The sequence below is a fragment of the Carcharodon carcharias genome, chromosome 27, assembly GCF_017639515.1.
Source record: "Carcharodon carcharias isolate sCarCar2 chromosome 27, sCarCar2.pri, whole genome shotgun sequence".
Lineage (NCBI taxonomy): Eukaryota > Metazoa > Chordata > Chondrichthyes > Lamniformes > Lamnidae > Carcharodon > Carcharodon carcharias.
The window spans coordinates 19,902,885-19,920,293 of NC_054493.1; the positions used below are offsets into that span (position 1 = coordinate 19,902,885).

General features: G+C 45.8%; 1 protein-coding gene across 1 annotated transcript; it reads left to right on the forward strand.

Annotated features, from left to right (window-relative positions):
- The first annotated feature begins 400 nt into the window (after positions 1-400).
- Positions 401-16,204, forward strand: LOC121270537 (zinc finger protein 271-like). Its single transcript, XM_041175903.1, has 3 exons — positions 401-537; positions 7,663-8,669; positions 14,259-16,204. Exons 2-3 carry the CDS (start codon positions 7,774-7,776, stop codon positions 14,854-14,856), a joined length of 1,494 nt encoding a protein of 497 aa, XP_041031837.1. The 5' UTR covers positions 401-537; positions 7,663-7,773; the 3' UTR covers positions 14,857-16,204.
- The last annotated feature ends 1,205 nt before the right edge of the window (positions 16,205-17,409 follow it).

A 17,409-nucleotide genomic window follows, 5' to 3' on the forward strand; every position in this document is an offset into this window, starting at 1 on the left:
CATCGGGAACATCCTTCCTGCATCTACCCTGTCTAGTCCTGTTAGAATTTTATAGGTTTCTATGAGTTCTGATAAAGAACCATACGGACTCGAAACGTTAACTCTGTCTTCCTCCGCACAGATGCTGTCAGACCTGCTGAGTTTTTCCCGCAATTTTTGTTCTTGTCACAAAGGAAGATGGATTGTGGCTGGGTGCAGGTGAAGCCTCTCAGTTCCGGGGCGTATTCTGGAGCGCTGGGCATTGTGGGTAGGCCAGCCCGCCATTGTTACCCTCAATAAGGCCATGTCCAGTCACATGGCTGTGCACGGCCGCCTGGGATTGGCTGCTTGCGGTGGCGCTCAAGCCAATGGCAGTGGTGAGGGCGGGATCTCTGCCCCGAGAATCGAGTGAACCAGATCCCAGGATCTTTTCCGTGTGAAACACTGATCGTGTCTGCAACTCAACCCAGAAATATTTCAACATCCCACGCTCGGTTGTTCAAATTGTTCCAAAGAATCAACTTGGTGGAATAGAGTTGGAGACACATTTCAACCTTTGTGAGTGTTTTGGATTTCAGATATTTAAGGAAATGTGGGAATGGGTGGGGCGGCTCTTAAAAGGGTGACAGACACGGTTTATACCGGCGCGACAGTTAGAGGAATCCCATTACCTGTGGTGTGGCGTCAAGCCAGGTAAACATCGGGTTTCGATGTCAGGCACCCGAGGGTCAAATGCCCTGGTGACTGGTAGCGGGGAGGAGAGAAAGGGGGAAAGATCAGTGAGTGTAGAACTTAACCCAGTCAAAGTCAGCACCTTCAGGGAAGAGAGAGAGGAAGCAGTGGGTGTAGAACTGAACCCAGTCAGAGTCAGCACCTTCAGGAGAGAGAGCGAGGAAGCAGTGGGTGTAGAACTGTACCCAGAGTCAGCACCTTCAGGGGAGAGAGAGAGAGAGAGCGAAAGAGAGGAACTAATGAGTGTAGAACTGAATCCAGTCAGAGTCAGCACCTTCAATGGAGCGAGAGGAACTAGTGAGTGTAGAACTGAACCCAGTCAGAGTCAGCACCTTCAATGGAGAGAGAGGAACTAGTGAGTGTAGAACTGAACCCAGTCAGAGTTAGCACCCAGTGGAGAGAGAGAGAGAGAGAGAGAGAGGAACTAATGAATGTAGAACTGAGCCCAGTCAGAGTCAGCACCTTCAGTGGAGAGAGAGAGGAACTAGTGAGTGTAGAACTGAACCCAGCCAGAGTCAGCACCTTCAGGGGAGAGAGAGAGAGGTACCAGTGAGTGTAGAACTGAACCCAGTTAGAGTCAGCACCCAGTGGAGAGAGAGAGAGGAACTAATGAGTGTAGAACTGAACCCAGTCAGAATCAGCACCTTCAGGGGAGAGTGGGAGGACCCAGTGAGTGTCAAACTGAACCCTTTCAGAGTCAGTACCTGAGAGAGAGAGAGGGGAATCAGTGAGTGTATAACTGAAGCCAGTCAGAATGAGCATCTTTAGGAGAGAGAGAGCACAAAAGAGGAACCAGTCAGCGTAGATCTGAACCCAGGCAGAGTCAGCACCTTCAGGGGAGAGAGAGAGGATAAGAAAGCAGGATAAGGATCTAAATAAACCCCTCAGGAAATGAGTCAGACAGATTAAAATAGAACAGTGTGTTTACCCTTGGTATAAAACAGGACATGTCTGATCAGGCAAGAGGAAGTGGGCTGAGGGACTGAAGCTAGTTTAACACAATCTCAGGAAATTCAGTGATACACAGACCAGCTTCCCAGACAATTGACTGATTGAAATGAAACTAACCCCACAACATTGCTCCAACCAGCAAGGACCATAAAAATAGGAGATTGAGGATGGTCCGATACTCTAGAATCATATCAGAGAATAGCATATATGAATATACTAACTAGGAGCAGGAATAGGCCACTCGGCCCCTCGAGCCTGCTCTGCCATTCAATAAGATCATGGCTGATCTGATTGTATCCTCCAGTCTACCTCCGATAACCTTTCACCCCCTTTGTTTATCAGGAATCTATCTAGCTCTGCCTTAAAAATATTCAAAGACTCTGCTTCCACTGCCTTATGAGGAAGAGAGTACCAAAGATGCACGACCTTCCTGAGAGAAAAAATTCTCCTCATCTCTGTCCTAAATGGGCGACTCCTTATTTTTAAACAACGACCTCTAGTTCTAGATTCTCCCACAAGAGGAAGCATTCTCTTCACATCCACCCTGTCAAGACCCCTCAGGATCTTAAAGGTTTTAATCAAGTCACCTCTTAATCTTCTAAATTTCAGTGGACACAAGCCTAAGCTGTCCAGCCTTTTCTTATAAGGCAACCACCCACTCCTGGCATTAGCCTAGGTAACCTTCTCTGAATGGCTTCTAACGCATTTACATATTTCCTTAAATGAGGAGACCAGTACACTACACAGTACTCCAGATGTGGTCTTACCAGTGCCCTGTACAACTGAAGCATAACCTCCCTACTTTCGTACTAAATTTCCCTCACAATAAATGATAACATTACATTCACTTTCCTAATTCCTTGCTGTACCTGCTTACTAACCTTTCGTGATTCATGCACTCGGACACCCAGATCCCTCTGAATCTCTCACCTTGGATATAATTATCCTCTTTTTTTTATTCATCCTGCCAAAGTGGACGATTTCACATTTGCCCACATACTCCATTTGCCAGATCTTTGTCCACTCACTTAACCTAGCTTTGTGACTTGGTAGCCTCCTTACATCCTCTTCACAACTTATTTTCCTACCTTTGTGTCTTCAGAAAATTTAACAACCATACCATCTGCCCCTTTATTCATTTCATTTATATAACTTGTAAAAAGCTGAGGCCCCAGCACCAAAACCTGTGGCATAGAACTCGTTACATCCTGCAATCAGCAAAAAGACCCATTTATGGCTACCGTTTGTTTCCTGTTAGCTAACCAATCTTCTATCCCGGGCAAAATGTTACCCCCTAAACTATGAGCTTTTATTTTCTGCAATAACCTTAGATGTGGCACCTTATCAAACGTCTTCTGGAAATCTATGTACAGTACATACACCGGTTCACCTTTATCCGCAGCACGTGACTCCTTCAAAGAACCCCAATAAATCGGTTAAACATGATTTCCCTTTCAGAAAACCATGCTGACTCTGCCTGATTGCCTTAAACCTGCTACAACGTCTTTAATAATAATACCTAACAATTTTCTATGACAGATATTCAGGTATCTGACCTGTAGTTTCCTGCTTTCTGTCTCCCTCCCTTTTTCAATAACATTTGCTATTTTCCAAACTAATAGAACTTTTCCCAAAGCTAGGGAATTTTGCAAGATTAAAACCAACGCATCAACTATTTCACTAGCCATTTCTTTAGGGACCCTAGGATGATGTCTATCAGGGCCTGGGGATACGTCAGCCCATAGCCCCAACAATTTGCTCAGTACCACATTCCTGGTGATTGTAATTTTCTAGAGTTCCTCCCTCCCTTACGTTTCCTGATTTACAGATATTTCTGGGATGTTACTTGTATCCTGTATAGTGAAAACCAATGCAAAAATACCTGTTTAATTCACCTGACATCTCCTTACTTACCATTATTAATTCCCCAGACTCACTTTCTATAGGACCAAGGCTCCCCTTGTTAATTCTTTTCTTTTTTAAATACCTATAGAAGCTCTTACTGTCTATCTTTATATCTTCAGCTAGCTTTCTCTTGTACAGCACAGAAGGAGGCCATTCGGCCCATCAAGTGTAAGGCGGCTGATTTCAAGAACAATCTAGTTCGTCCCACATGCCAGCTCTCTCTCCATATCCCTGCAATTTGTCTCTGCTTCAATGTTCCAGTCTATAAATGAATCTTTATCCACCCCCTTTTAGATTGGGCATGGCAAATTCTAAATAAACTGTACCACTTGTCTTGTTTTGCCTCACCTCTTTCTTCCTAGTGAAATATGTCACCTCACACCATTCCACTAGCCTGTCTCTGTCGTCTTGAAAGAAAGAAAATTTGCATTGATATAGTCAGTGTGAACAGACTGGCCTAACTGGAGAATGGATCAGATAGCCAGTCCTTTCCAACACATGGAGCAGGTGAATGATCTCTGGTCAGTGTGAACGCGCTGGTCTAACTGGAGGATGGGTCAGATAGCCTGGCTCTTCCTACACACACAGCAGGTGAATGACCTCTAGTCAGTGTGAACATGCTGCTTTATCTGGAGGGTAGCTCAGACAGTGAGTCACTTCCCACACCTGGAGCAGGTGAATGGTCTCTTCCCGGAGTGACTGCATCGATGAGATTCCAGCCAGGATGGAGAATTGAATCCATTCCCGTGGGCTGCACATTTCCACAGTTTCTCCATGGTGCGGGTGTCCTTGTGTCTCTCCAAGTTGGATGATCAGTTGAATCCTCATGCACGCACACAACACGTTGTATAGATTCTCCCAGCTGCCTGTCGTGTTCACACTGAGGAGGGGCCATTCACCCTCTGTATATGACGGAAGAGATTCAGGTGTTCTTCCCATCTCATTGCCCACAGTGAATTCAAACTGGACACCTACTGATTATTGGCTCCGTGTGTAGGAAAGGATCCACTCATTCATCCCATCGCTCAGAAGAGGCCATTGCCTTGCTTTACAGGACTTACAGACGGGACACTCAAACCAATCATCACATCAAGATCTGACAGGGTCACTGTATTCAACAGGAGTTGAATATCATCGACCCTTGAATGTGGAGGGAGAAATGTTTGTCTGTTCCATCTGTGGAAAAAGATTTCAAACATCAGTGTGACTGATAAAACACTGACTTACACACACATACACATGCACACACAAATCAGCGTGTTCCAGTGCACTGACTGTGGAAAGAGCTTTAACAGGACATCACTTCAGGAGTTCCTCAGGGTAGTGTCCTCGGCCCAATCATCTTCAGCTGCTACATCAATGACCTTCCTTCCATCATAAGGTCAGAAGTGGGGATGTTCATTGATGATTGCACAATGTTCAGCACCATTCACGACACTTCAGAAACTGAAGCAGCCTGTGTCCACATGCAGCAAGACCCGGACAATATCCAGGCTTGGGCTGATAAGTGGTGAGTAACATTCATGCCACACAACTGCCAGGCGATGATCATCTCTAACAAGGGATAATGCCCCTTAACATTCAATGGCATTACCATCACTGAACTCCCCACTATCAACATCCTGGGGGTTACCATTGACCAGAAACTGAACTGGACCAGCCATATAAATACTGTGGCTACAAGAGTCAGAGGCTAGGAACTGTGTGACACCCCAAACCCTGTCCACACTTTACAAGACACAAGTCAGGAGTGCAATGGAGTACTCTCCACTTGCCTGGGTGAGTGTAGCTCCCACAACACTCAAAAAGCTTGACACCATCCAGGCAAAGCAGCCCGCTTGATTGGCACCACATCCACAAACATTCACTCCCTCTACCACTGATGCATAGTGGCATGTACCATGTACAAGATGCACTGCAGCAACTCACAAAGCCTCCATAGACAGCACCTTCCAAATCCACGAGCACTACCATGGAAAAGGTCAAGGGCAGCAGACACATGGGAACACCACCATCTGGAAGCTCCCCTCCAAACCGCTTTCCATCCTGACTTGGAAATATGTCGGCCGTTCCTTCTCTGTCGCTGGGTCAAAATCCTGGAACTCCCTCCCTAACAGCACCGTGGGTGTACCTACACCTCCTGGACTGCAGCGGTTCAAGAAGGCAGCTCATCACCACCTTCTCAACGGCAATTATGGATGAGCAATAAATGCTGGCTCAGCCAGCGAAGCCCGCATCCCATGAACAAATAAAAAAAAATGTTACACAGCCTGGAAAAACATTGCACCACTCACAGAGGGACGAAACCGTAGACAAGTTATGAATGTGGATGGGGCTTCGAGAAAGGAAAAGGAAAAGGATGTAACAAAAAAAAATTAAAAAGGAAACAGACAGTAGGTATAAATGGATCATTTTCTGGCTGGCAAGATATAATGAGTAGTGTGCCATAGAAATCAGTGCTGGGGACTCAATTGTTTTCAACTTATATAAATGAGTTGGATGAAGGGACTGAAGGTACGGCTGTTAAATTTGCTGATGATACAAAGATAGGTAGGAAAGTAAGTTGTGAAGAGGACATAAAGAGGATACATAGGGATATAGATAGGTTAAGTGAATGGGTAATGTTCTGGCAAATGGAGTATAATGTGGGAAAATATGTTGTCCATTTTGGTAGGAGGAATAAAAAGGAAGCTTATTATCCAGATGGTGAGAGATTGCTGAGCTCAGATGCAGAGGGGTCTGGGTATCCAAGTGCATGAATTGCAAAATGTAGGAATGCAGTTAGAGCAAGTAATTGGGAAAGCTAATAGAAGGTTGTCATTTATTGCAAGGGGAATTGAATACAAAAGTAGAGGGGTTATGCTTCAGTTGTGCAAGACACTGATGAGACCACATCTGGAGTATTGTGTGCAGCATCAGTCTCATTTAAGGAAGGGTATAAATGTGCGGGAAGCAAGTTCAGAGATGGTTTACTAGACTAATACCTGGAATGGGAAGGTTGTCTTATGAGAAAAGGTTGGACAAACTATGTTTGTATCAGCTGGAACTTAGAAGAGTAAGAGGTGACTTGAATGAAACATCAAAGATCCTGAGGGGTCTTGACAGGATGGAGAGGATGTTTCTTCCTATGGGAGAATCTAGAACTAGGGGGTCACTTTTAAAAATCAGAGGTCGCCCATTTAAGACAGAGACGAGGAAACATTTTTTTCTCTTCGAGGGTCGTGAGTCTTTGGAACTCTCTTCCTCAAAAGGCAGTGGAAGCAGAGTCTTTGAATATTTTAAAGGCAGAACTAGATGGATTCTTGACAAGCAAGGGGATGAAAGGTGTAGGTGTGAATGTGGATTTGAGGTTACAGTCAGATCAGCCATGATTTATTTAGTGGCAGACCAGGCTCGAGGGGCCTACTCCCGCTGCTAATTCGTATGTTTGTATGTTCATCTGATCAACCAACGTGGAGGGACACGAGCACATCAAGAGCACAGAGAAACCGTGGAAATTTGGGGTCTGTGGGAATGGATTCAGTTGTGCATCCCATTTGGAAATTCATCATCGCAGTAATAGGGTGGAGGCCATTCGCCTGCCTTACATGACAGAAGGGGTTCATTCATTCATCCAATCTATTGAGATGCCAGCAACTTCACAGAGGGAAGAGGCTGTTCACCTGCTCTGTTTCTGGGAAGGGATTTAGCTGATCACCCCAACTGCTGGCACATCCACAAGTTCACATTGGGGAGAGGCCATTCGGCTGCTCCATTGGTGGGAAGGGGTTCGATCCGTCATCCAATATTCACACTTGGGAGAGGATGTTCACCAGCTCCGTGTGTGGAAGGGGATTTATTTATTCATCTCAGCTGCTGAAACATCAGCAAGCTTACAAGAGAGTTCAGGGGCTGGATTTTAGTGTTATTCCTGCTGTTAATCACATCCTGGACTCAACCATGTTCAGTCTGACAGTTGGATTGAATAACGTTCACTCTGACAGTGGCATTTGCTTCTGCTGATGTGAAGAACTCCTGTTCAATTTCACAACCTGCCTTTGTGTTTTTGTGGGTTCTCTCTCACTTCCTTTTTTCTGTTTCAAATCAATTTTGCAGGCTATCAGAAGAGGGGGACAAGATTTGCAGTCTGGAAACTGAAACCACACATCACATCAGGATCTGACACAGTCGCCAAATTTATCGTGGCCTTATCATTGGATTTTGAACATGGAAGGAAAAAGCACCATTCACAGTGGGGAGAAACCGCACACGTACTGTCACAATGAAGAGAAACCATGGAAATGTGGAGACTGTGGGAAGAGATTCAGTTTCCCGTCTGAACTGGAAACTCATCGGCGCAGTCACACGGGAGAGAGGCCATTTACATGTCCCAGGTGCGGGAAGGGATTTACACGGTTGTCTGGCTTCCATAGACACCAGAGAAGTCACACTGGGGAGAAACCATACACGTGCTCTGTGTGTGGACGAGGCTTCAGCCAATCATCTGGCCTGTCAAAACATAAATGCAGCCACACTGGGGAGAAGCCGTGGAAATGCGGGGATTGTGGGAAGGGATTCAATTATCCAGCTCAGCTCGAAACTCATCGGCGCAGTCACACCGGGGAGAGGCCGTTCACCTGTTCAAAGTGTGGGAAGGGATTCACTCTTTCATCCATACTGCTGAGACACCAGCGAGTTCACACCGGGGAGAGGCCGTTCACCTGCTCCGAGTGTGGGAAGGGATTCACTCAGTCATCCCACCTGCTGACACACCAGCGAGTTCACACTGGGGAAAAACCGTACACCTGCTCTGAATGTGGGAAGGGATTCATTAATTCATCTGACCTGCTGACACACCAGTTAATTCACACTGACGAGAGACCCTTTAAATGCCCAGACTGCTGGAAGTACTTTAAAAGTTACAGGGATGTGATGCGCCATCGACATATTCACACTGACAAGAGGCCATTCAGGTGCTCTCACTGTGGGACAGAGTTCAGGAGATCATCTCAACTCACTGTACACCAGCGAGTTCACACTGGGGAGAGACCATTCACCTGCTCCGAGTGTGGGAAGGGATTCACTCAGTCATTCACCCTGATGAGACACCAGCGAGTTCACAAGTAACTACAGTGACTGGATTTTGCTGTTAATTCCATCTAGGATTGAACTGTGTTCATTGGGTCCATTTCTGCTGATGTTAACAAACTCCAGCTCAGTTATAGGGGTTAATATTCTGGATGAAGTAAAAAATAAAAATCAGCTTTGTGTCAAATACCATGTCTCAAATATTTTTTAATATCTCTGAGACAAGTTAGTTCCTTTTGAAGGGCTCTCCCTCTCCCGTCTCCTCCATCCTCACCTCCAGCAACAAGTGTGAGGAGCTCATGGAGCATCTTTGTCACTGAGATTGAGACAATCCGATCAGCTGCCTCTGCTGCTTCCCTCCCTTCCACTGGCCCACCGGGACAAACTGCCTTTAAAGTTGCCCCTCATCTTTTCCTATTTTCTCTGTCTTCTCATGCCCTCTCAGTCCTCACCTTGTCCATGAAACCCACTTGCAACCTCGAACCTATTCCCACTAAACTGCCGACCACCCAGCTTGCCCATGTTCACAGATACTGTTCACGGTTCCCTCACCTCGAATATTGGGACAAAAGAGCTTCAGAAATAGGAGTAGGAGGAGGCCATTCAGCCCCTCGGGTCTGCTGTGCCATTTAATGAGGCGAAGGGTGAACTGATTGTGACCTGAATTCCACTTTCCCGCTGGCTCCCATAACCCTTGTCTCCTTTGTAAATCAAAAATCGGTCCAATTCAGTACACTAGCCGCCACTGCTCTCTGTGGATGAGAATTCCAAAATAAAGACCCTCTGAGAGAAGAAACTCCTCCTATCTTGCTCTCAGGAACAAGTGAATGCTGTTCATGTGAACACAACTCTGATTGGACAAGAGTAACATGATGGTGGAGTGAAACGTCCATGGACAGTTCTAATTGGAAGCCTCAGTGGAGCCAGCTGGGGAGTTTCCAGCATAAGAATAGTCCTCAAAAGGGGTTTGGTGCTTTGGAAAAAAGAACAAAGACAAGAAGACAAGGAAGTAAGGAAAAAACAAGAAAGCTGGAAACTCCACAAGAAAACTGGAAGCTTTGAGTTAAGAAGTGTGCTCTGCTGTCCGAATATGACATGGGAAGTATGTAGCTCACATTGTTCTGTCAATCACTGTCTGAACTTTACCTTCAGTCTCTAAGTTTGTCCTGCCTTTCTCTTAGTCCAGTTGTCCCTTAATTGAACTTTATTGTCACATCCTCTTGTAAGTAAGGATTCGATCACTACAACCCACGTGATTGCACCAGGTAGATGTCATTCATCTGCTCCATGTGTGAGAAAGGGTTCACTTGTTCATCCAGCCTCACTGCCCATCAAGTTGTTCACTCTGATAAGAGACCTTTTAGTTGTTCTCACTGTGAGAAGTTTTAAAAGCATTAAAGATCTGATGAAATACCCAACTTACTCACACTGGAGAGAAACCATCACCTGCACTGAGTGTGGGAAGGGATTCATTCAGTCAATCAATCTTCTGATACCCCAGTGAGTTCATATCTGACTGGATAGGTTGGATTCTGTTGTTATCCTGGCCACTGTCTGAGCCTGAACCAAACAGTTCATCACCTGTCAATTTCACCCCGAGCTGATTTTCTGACCCATGTCCGCTCCATCAGCAAAGCCGCCTACTTCCACCTCTGTGACATCTCCCGTTTCTTCTCCTGTTTCAGCTTATTTGCTGCTGAAACCCTCATTCCTGCTTTTTCTCCCTCTAGACCCAACTATTCCAAAGCTCTAAGATAAAAGCAAAATATTGCAGATGCTGGAAATCTGAAAGAAAAACTGAAAAAACTCAGCAGGCCTGACAGCATCTGTGAAGAGAAAAACAGAGTTGACGTTTTGAGTCCGCATGGCCCTTCTTCAGAGCTGTTTCCGTTTTTCTTTCTATTCCAAAGGTCTCCTAGCCCAACTCTCAGATTCAACCGACTGTAAATCTAGAACACTGCTGCCTTTATCCTAACCCACGTGAGTCCCATTCACCCATTACCCCTGCACTCACTGATTTGTATTGGTTTCTGGTCTGGTAATGCACTGATTATACAATTCTCAGATTGCTTATCAAATCTCTCCGTGGTCTCGTCCCTCCCTACCTCTGTAACCACCTCCAGCCTGACATCCTTCCGAGATCTTTCTGCTCCTCCAATTCCAGACTCTTACAGATCCCCGATTTCCATCACTCCACCAGTGCCGGACATGCATGAAGCTTCCTGGGTGCTAAGCTCAGGGTTCCCTCCCTAACCATCTCCGCCTCTCTAACTTTCTCTCCTCTCCTTTAAGAGGCTCCTTAAAACCTGCCTCTTTGACCCAATGTTTGGTCACCTGTCCTAATATCTCCTTTTGGGTCTTGGTGTTGAGACTTGTTTGCTAATGCTCCTGTGAAGCAACTTGGGATGTTTGACTATGTTAAAGGTGCTATATAAATAGAAGTTGTTATTGCTTCTTCTGTTAATCGCATTCAGGGCTGAACCATGTTCATTCTGATAATTGGAGTTTATTACAGGTACAGCAAGCAGGCAATTAAGAAGGCAAATGGTGTGTTGGCCTTCATTGCAGCCGGTTTTGAGTATAGGAGTAAAGATGTTTTAATGCAATTATATAGAACCTTGGTGAGACCACACTTGAGAGTTTTGTGTGCAGTTTTGGTCTCCTTCCCTAACGAATGATATACTTACCATAGAGGGAATGTAATGAATGTTCACTAAATTAATTCCTGGGATGGGTGGGTGGTAATGTCCTATGAGGAATGACTAAATAGACTGGGTCTTTATTCTCTGAAGTTTAAAAGAATGAGGGGTGATCCTAATCAAACATACAAAATTCTTACAGGGCTCGACAGGCTGGGGCGGGGAGGGGGGTGTCTTGAGCCAGGCAGCAGCGTCTCAGAATAAGGGGCAGGCCATTTAGGACTGATTTGAGGGGGAATTTCTTCACTTAGAGGGTGGTGAATCTTTGGAATTCCCTGCCCCAGAGGTCTGTGAATGCTCAGTCATTGAGTATATTCAAGATTGAGATCAATCGATTTCTATATATTGAAACACCAAGGGATACGAGGATAGTGCAGGAAAATGGTGTTGAAAGAGAAGATCGTCCATGATGTCACTGAATGGCAGAGTGGCTCGCAGTGCTGAATGGCCTACTCCTGTTCCTATTTCTTAGATTCTTATTGCTGCTGATATTAAAAAGGCTGGACTTTATATTCTGGAATATAATGTCATAAATCACACACGCTGTGATGAGTGTCTGATTTCTGTTTGATACGAGGAAATTGATGTCCTGTTACTGATTATTCAGTTTGTTGTCATATTCGCCTTCCTTACTCCAGATTATTTCAGTTCTCAAACCTTCAGTTACAAGTCCCAGCTCCCCAAACCAGTCACTGAATTTCCTTTCCCACCACAGTGTTAATTCCCTCTAATAATCCCTGCTGTCTGTCCTGAATGTTGTAAATGATGAAGATGAACAACATCTACAGAACCTGGAGGTCTTGTTCCCAGCATTCCTATGGAGGGCGTCTCCTAACCACATCGCAGAGGACCAGTGCGCACGCGCATCTCCGAGTAGTGTTTGGAACATGCGCAGTGCTAAGAGGTGTTTGGGCTGTGCAAGATATGTAGCATGCGCAATGCGAGTGATAGCGAAGCAGAGACCCTCGTTTCTTGCTCTCTGCAACCCGGTAAGTTTCTTGGGTGGCGGAAACGGAGCGACGGATGCAATGGGAAGGTGAGAAGGCTTCGTAAGCACCCAGCGTAGGCCCTAAACCCCGAATATCGAGCCTCCGGTTTTTACCCCCCCCCCCCCCGTTTTTACCGCCCGCCCGAGGCCCTAGTTGTGGGTCTTGTCCTCATCGGCGACCCAGCTTAACGGCCGCCATCTTTAGAGGCGGCAGTATGCAGCACGGCGCATGCGCAGCCATCCTGGGCCGAGGAACCAATCGGGGAGAGGGAGGAATTGGCTCCGCCCCTCATTCACTCTGATTGGTTGGAGGAGCAGCCGCCTGTTTCAGACCTCCAGTCCCGCCCCCTCGTCCGATTAAGGCGGGTGGGGGAAGGGAGGACAATAATAAGAGGTGACACTTTGGACTCAAATCAATGAGGACTCTGATATCTGGGAGGGAAGGAGGGAAACCCTGGGCGGCAGGTGGCGGGTAGGATTCAGAGACATCCGCTGGAGGCCGTAAATCCTCAATAAGAAGCTGCAGCTCCCGCGCTTACAGCTCTGGGGCTTTCTTGTTGAAGCAGCAGAGTGGGCGGGTCTTCAGGGTCCCAGTGACCAAGAGAGAAATTGATTGATCATTGCAGGGTTTCATCATAAGGCTGCAAACCCGGATTAATAACCAGGAAGTCAGGATTATAGTCAGCTTCTATTTACATAGCACCCTTTAACATCATAAATCATCCCAGTGAACGTCACAGGAGAATTATAAAACAGTGTAACACCCAGACAGGTAAGAAAATATTAGAGCAGGTGACCAAATGTTTGGACAAAGAGATAGGTTTTAAGGAGTAGCTTAAAGGAGGAAAGTGAGGAACACAGGGGTGTAGGGAGGGAATTACAAAGCTTGGGGCTGAGGAAACGAAAGGCACGACCAGCAGTCATGAAGCATTTATAATTGGGAGGCCAGAATTAGTGCAGCGCAGACATCTCGGAGGGTTTTGTGGCTGGCGGAGATTGCAGAGGTAGTGAGGGGTGAGGCCGTAGGAGGGATTAGTAAACAAGGATGAAGATTTTATAACCAAGATGTTGCTTGACCAGGAGCCAATACACTTCAGGAAGCATAGGGTGATAGGGGTTCGGGACTTGCTGCGAATTAAGGCATTGACAAGATACTTTAGGATGGCTTCAAGTTTATGGAAGGTAGAATGTGGGAGATAACATATTGTTATCTCTAGTTTATGAATTTGTTAAAAAGATACAGAAAGCATTATCCAAAACTTTATTTGGATTTCAGCACAAGGAGGAGGGAGAGTGTGTGGGGATGGGATTTTGCAACTTTGGGGGAACAACCGAGGAAAAAAAATGTTCTATAGAAACTAGAATTGGCTGTTCTGGATTTCTAACCTGTACTGACAGTGATGACTTTTGTAAATTCCTTTTATAAGGTACGAGAAGGTGAGGATTTGCAGATGGGAAACTCAAACTAAACATCACATCAAGATCTAACAGAGTCACGCGATTCATCAGGACCTGAATATCATCGTCTTTGAATCTGGGAGAAATGTTTGCCTGTTCTATCTGTGGGAAAGGATTTCAAACATCAGGGTGACTGGAAAAGTACCGAGACACACGTACACCTAAGTGAGGGTGTTCCAGTGAACTGACTGAGGAAAGAGCTTTAACCAGTTACACAGCCTGAAAAAACATCACAGCGGGGAGAAACTGCACGTGTCCTGTGTGTGGATGAGATTGAACTGATCATCCAACCTAGAGAGACACAGGGACACCTGCACCATGGAGAAACCGTGGAAATGTTCAGATTGTGGAAAGGGATTCAAATTCCCTTCCCAGCTGGAAACTCATCGACGCACTCACACTGGTGAGAAACCCTGGAAATGTGGAGACTGTGGGAAGGGATTCAATTACCCATCCCGGCTGGAAACTCATCGATGCAGTCACACTGGAAAGAGGCCATTCACCTGCTCCGTGTGTGGGAAGGGATTCAGTCAGTCATCCAACCTGCTGACACACCAGCTTATTCACACTGAGGAGAGGCCGTTCATCTGCACTAACTGTGGAAAGAGGTTCAGACAGTCTTCCAACCTCACTGCTCACCAACGAGTTCACACTGGGGAGAAGCCATTCACCTGTTCTGTGTGTGGGAAGGGATTTATTCAGTCAGCTACCCTGCTGACACACCAACGAGTTCATACTGAAGAGAGGCCGTTCAGTTGCAGTGACTGTGGAAAGAGGTTCAGGCATTCAGGCCACCTCATTGTACACCAGCGAATTCACACTGGGGAGAGACCATTCACATGCTCCAAGTGTGGGAAAGGATTCACTGATTCCTCCGGCCTACTGACACACCAGCGAATTCATACTGGGGAGAGACCGTTCACCTGCAGTGAATGTGGGAAGGGATTTGCTCATTCATCCAATCTAGTGATACACCAGCGAGTTCACACTGGGGAGAGGCCAATCATCTGCATCGTGTGTGGGAAGGGATTCACTCAGTCATCCCAACTGCTGAGACACCAGCAAGTTCACAAGTGATTACAGGGTTTGGATTCTGCTGCTTTGTTGCTCTTCATCACATCCAGGACTGGACCATGTTCATTCTGACAGTTGGGGTTTGTTTCTGCTGATGTTAATAATCCCTGTAACTGGGCTGTAGTTTAATATTCTGGAATCCAAAGCTGATTGTGTTCTCGGGGCTGCAGTGTCCCTTTAAGAACCGCTGTCTCTGATCTTTCCCCATAATTCAGGAACTTTCATCAGAAATTAGTTTACAACAAGGTTCTGAACTTTTACCTCAATCCTAAATTGATCTTTGATACGAACTGTACAATTCAGTGTCTGAGTGGTTCCACTGATTAACATCTCCAATTAGAAAGTGCTGATTAATCCTTGCTGACAATTCTTACTGACTTGTACATTACTCACAGTGACACCTCCATTATCCACCAGAAAGAAGGGGAATGGGAATTGGTGGAGAATTGAGAGTTCCCAAATGTTACCCCTTCCGCCTGGTACAGAAATCCTCTCAGCACAGGAATAGAGACAAGTTCAATCCAAGCAACGGACGTAAGAAATCACTATTTAATTCTCTTGCTCTCTCTCTCGCTCTCTGTCTTATGAGTAAATATTCCATTGCAGCTTGCTGGCTGACAAACACAGGACAGGCCTGTTATCTCTGCCAAGGACATGTCTCCAGCACAGGCCCTGAAACAAGACATTTCTAACCCTGACACGATTGGATCTCATGACCCATCTGTTGTAAAGGTTAAAACAGGCTCTTGAGAGCACAGAGATTATGAGGTGATCCATACTGGCTTCAGCCCAATACTCACACTCTGGCTCACACCAGGTAATCGTTCAGAGGAGTTAGACACCACCAGCTACAGAGACCAGCACTCACTCTGCATCATCCGTCCATTTGTCCTCTGGGACCGGTAAACCGTTCTTGCCTGTCATGGGTTGTGTGTTTTTCATGTCTATTTAGCTTACACGTCATATTTAAACTGTTGCTTCTCAATAAACTACTTTAAAATCACTTCTGAGCTCAACCTCCTTTTCGAGTATCTGTGAGCCCTAAACCTTACAAGTGGTGTTGAGAATGGAATCACAGTCATCAAGATCATAGGCATGAGAAGCAACAGATTTAGTTAAACGTGAATGGAGAAGTTCCTAAGTGAAGCCAGGAGTATACAATGGCATTGACACATTTCAGGGAGCGACTGATAGATAGTCTGACAAAGAAAACAGGCGGGCTGGGTGTGAGAGATGTCCTGGGGATTGGAGAAGAATGTGACCAGGATTACTAGTATATCCTCAATAGGATTTCTAAAGAGGGTCAGAAAGAACAAATTAAGTTGAGGAAGGTCCAGAATCAGTTAGAAAATATCCACAAGGCGGATGCAAGTGTATAGAGTCTTTAATCTTTAAAGATGCATTTATGACGTGCCAATCATTTAGAATTGCATGAGATGATCGGCAGGTGGGGAGGACGATCTAAGTCAATGTTTAACACATTTTGGTGGAAAGGTTTTTACATTTATGCTTAGTGGCAGCTCAAGGGTTTGTGTTGCTGATTCTGATCGTTTTAGTAGTTTTAGTATGTTATCTACGGTTTGTCATGAAGAACTTAGGAAAACAAGCTCTTAGCTTGGAGATAGTGAGGTTAGTCAGAAATCAGTTGTGAGAAGTCAATAAAGATATTCCCTTCTCAAGGTGGGGAGATCTGTCAGAAATCACTGTCTAATAACCTTAGAAGAATGAAGATTGCAGGAGGGCATGCCAGGAGCAGCAGCAGGCACACCTAAAAATGAGATGTCAATCTGGTGAAGCTATAATACAGGACTACCTGCATGCCAAGCAACATAAGCAGTGAGTGAAAGAGCTAAGCGATCCCACAACTAACGGATCAGATCTAAGCTCTGCAGTCCTGCCACATCCAGCCGTGAATGGTGGTGGACAATTAAACAACTCACTGGAGGAGGAGGCTCCACCAATATCCCCAGCCTCAATAATGGGGGAGCCCAGCACAATGCAGAAGATAAGGCTGAAGCATTTGCAACAACCTTCAGCCAGAAGTGCCTCCTCCGGAGGTCCCCAGTATCACAGATGCCAGTCTTCAACCAATTTGATTCACTCCACGTGATATCAAGAAATGGCTGAAGGCACTGGATACCGCAAAGGCTTTCGGCCCTGACATTATTCCGGCAATAGTACTGAAGACTTATGCTCTAGAACTTTCTGCACCCCTAGCCAATCTGTTCTAGTACAGCTGTAACACTTGTATCTACCCAGCAATGTGGAAATTTGCCCAAATATGTCATGTACACAAAAAGCAGGACAAATCCAACCTGGACAATTACCGCCCCATCAGTCTACTCTCCATTATCAGTAAAGTAATGGAAGGGGGCATCAACAGTGCTATCAAGTGGCACTTGCTTAACAATAATCTGCTCACTGACACCCAGTTTGGGTTCTGCCAGGGCTACTCAGCTCCTGACCTCTTTCCAGCTTTGGTTAAAACATGGACAAAAAAGCTGAACTCCCGAGCTGAGGTGAGAGTGACTGGTCTTGACATCAAGGCAGCATTTG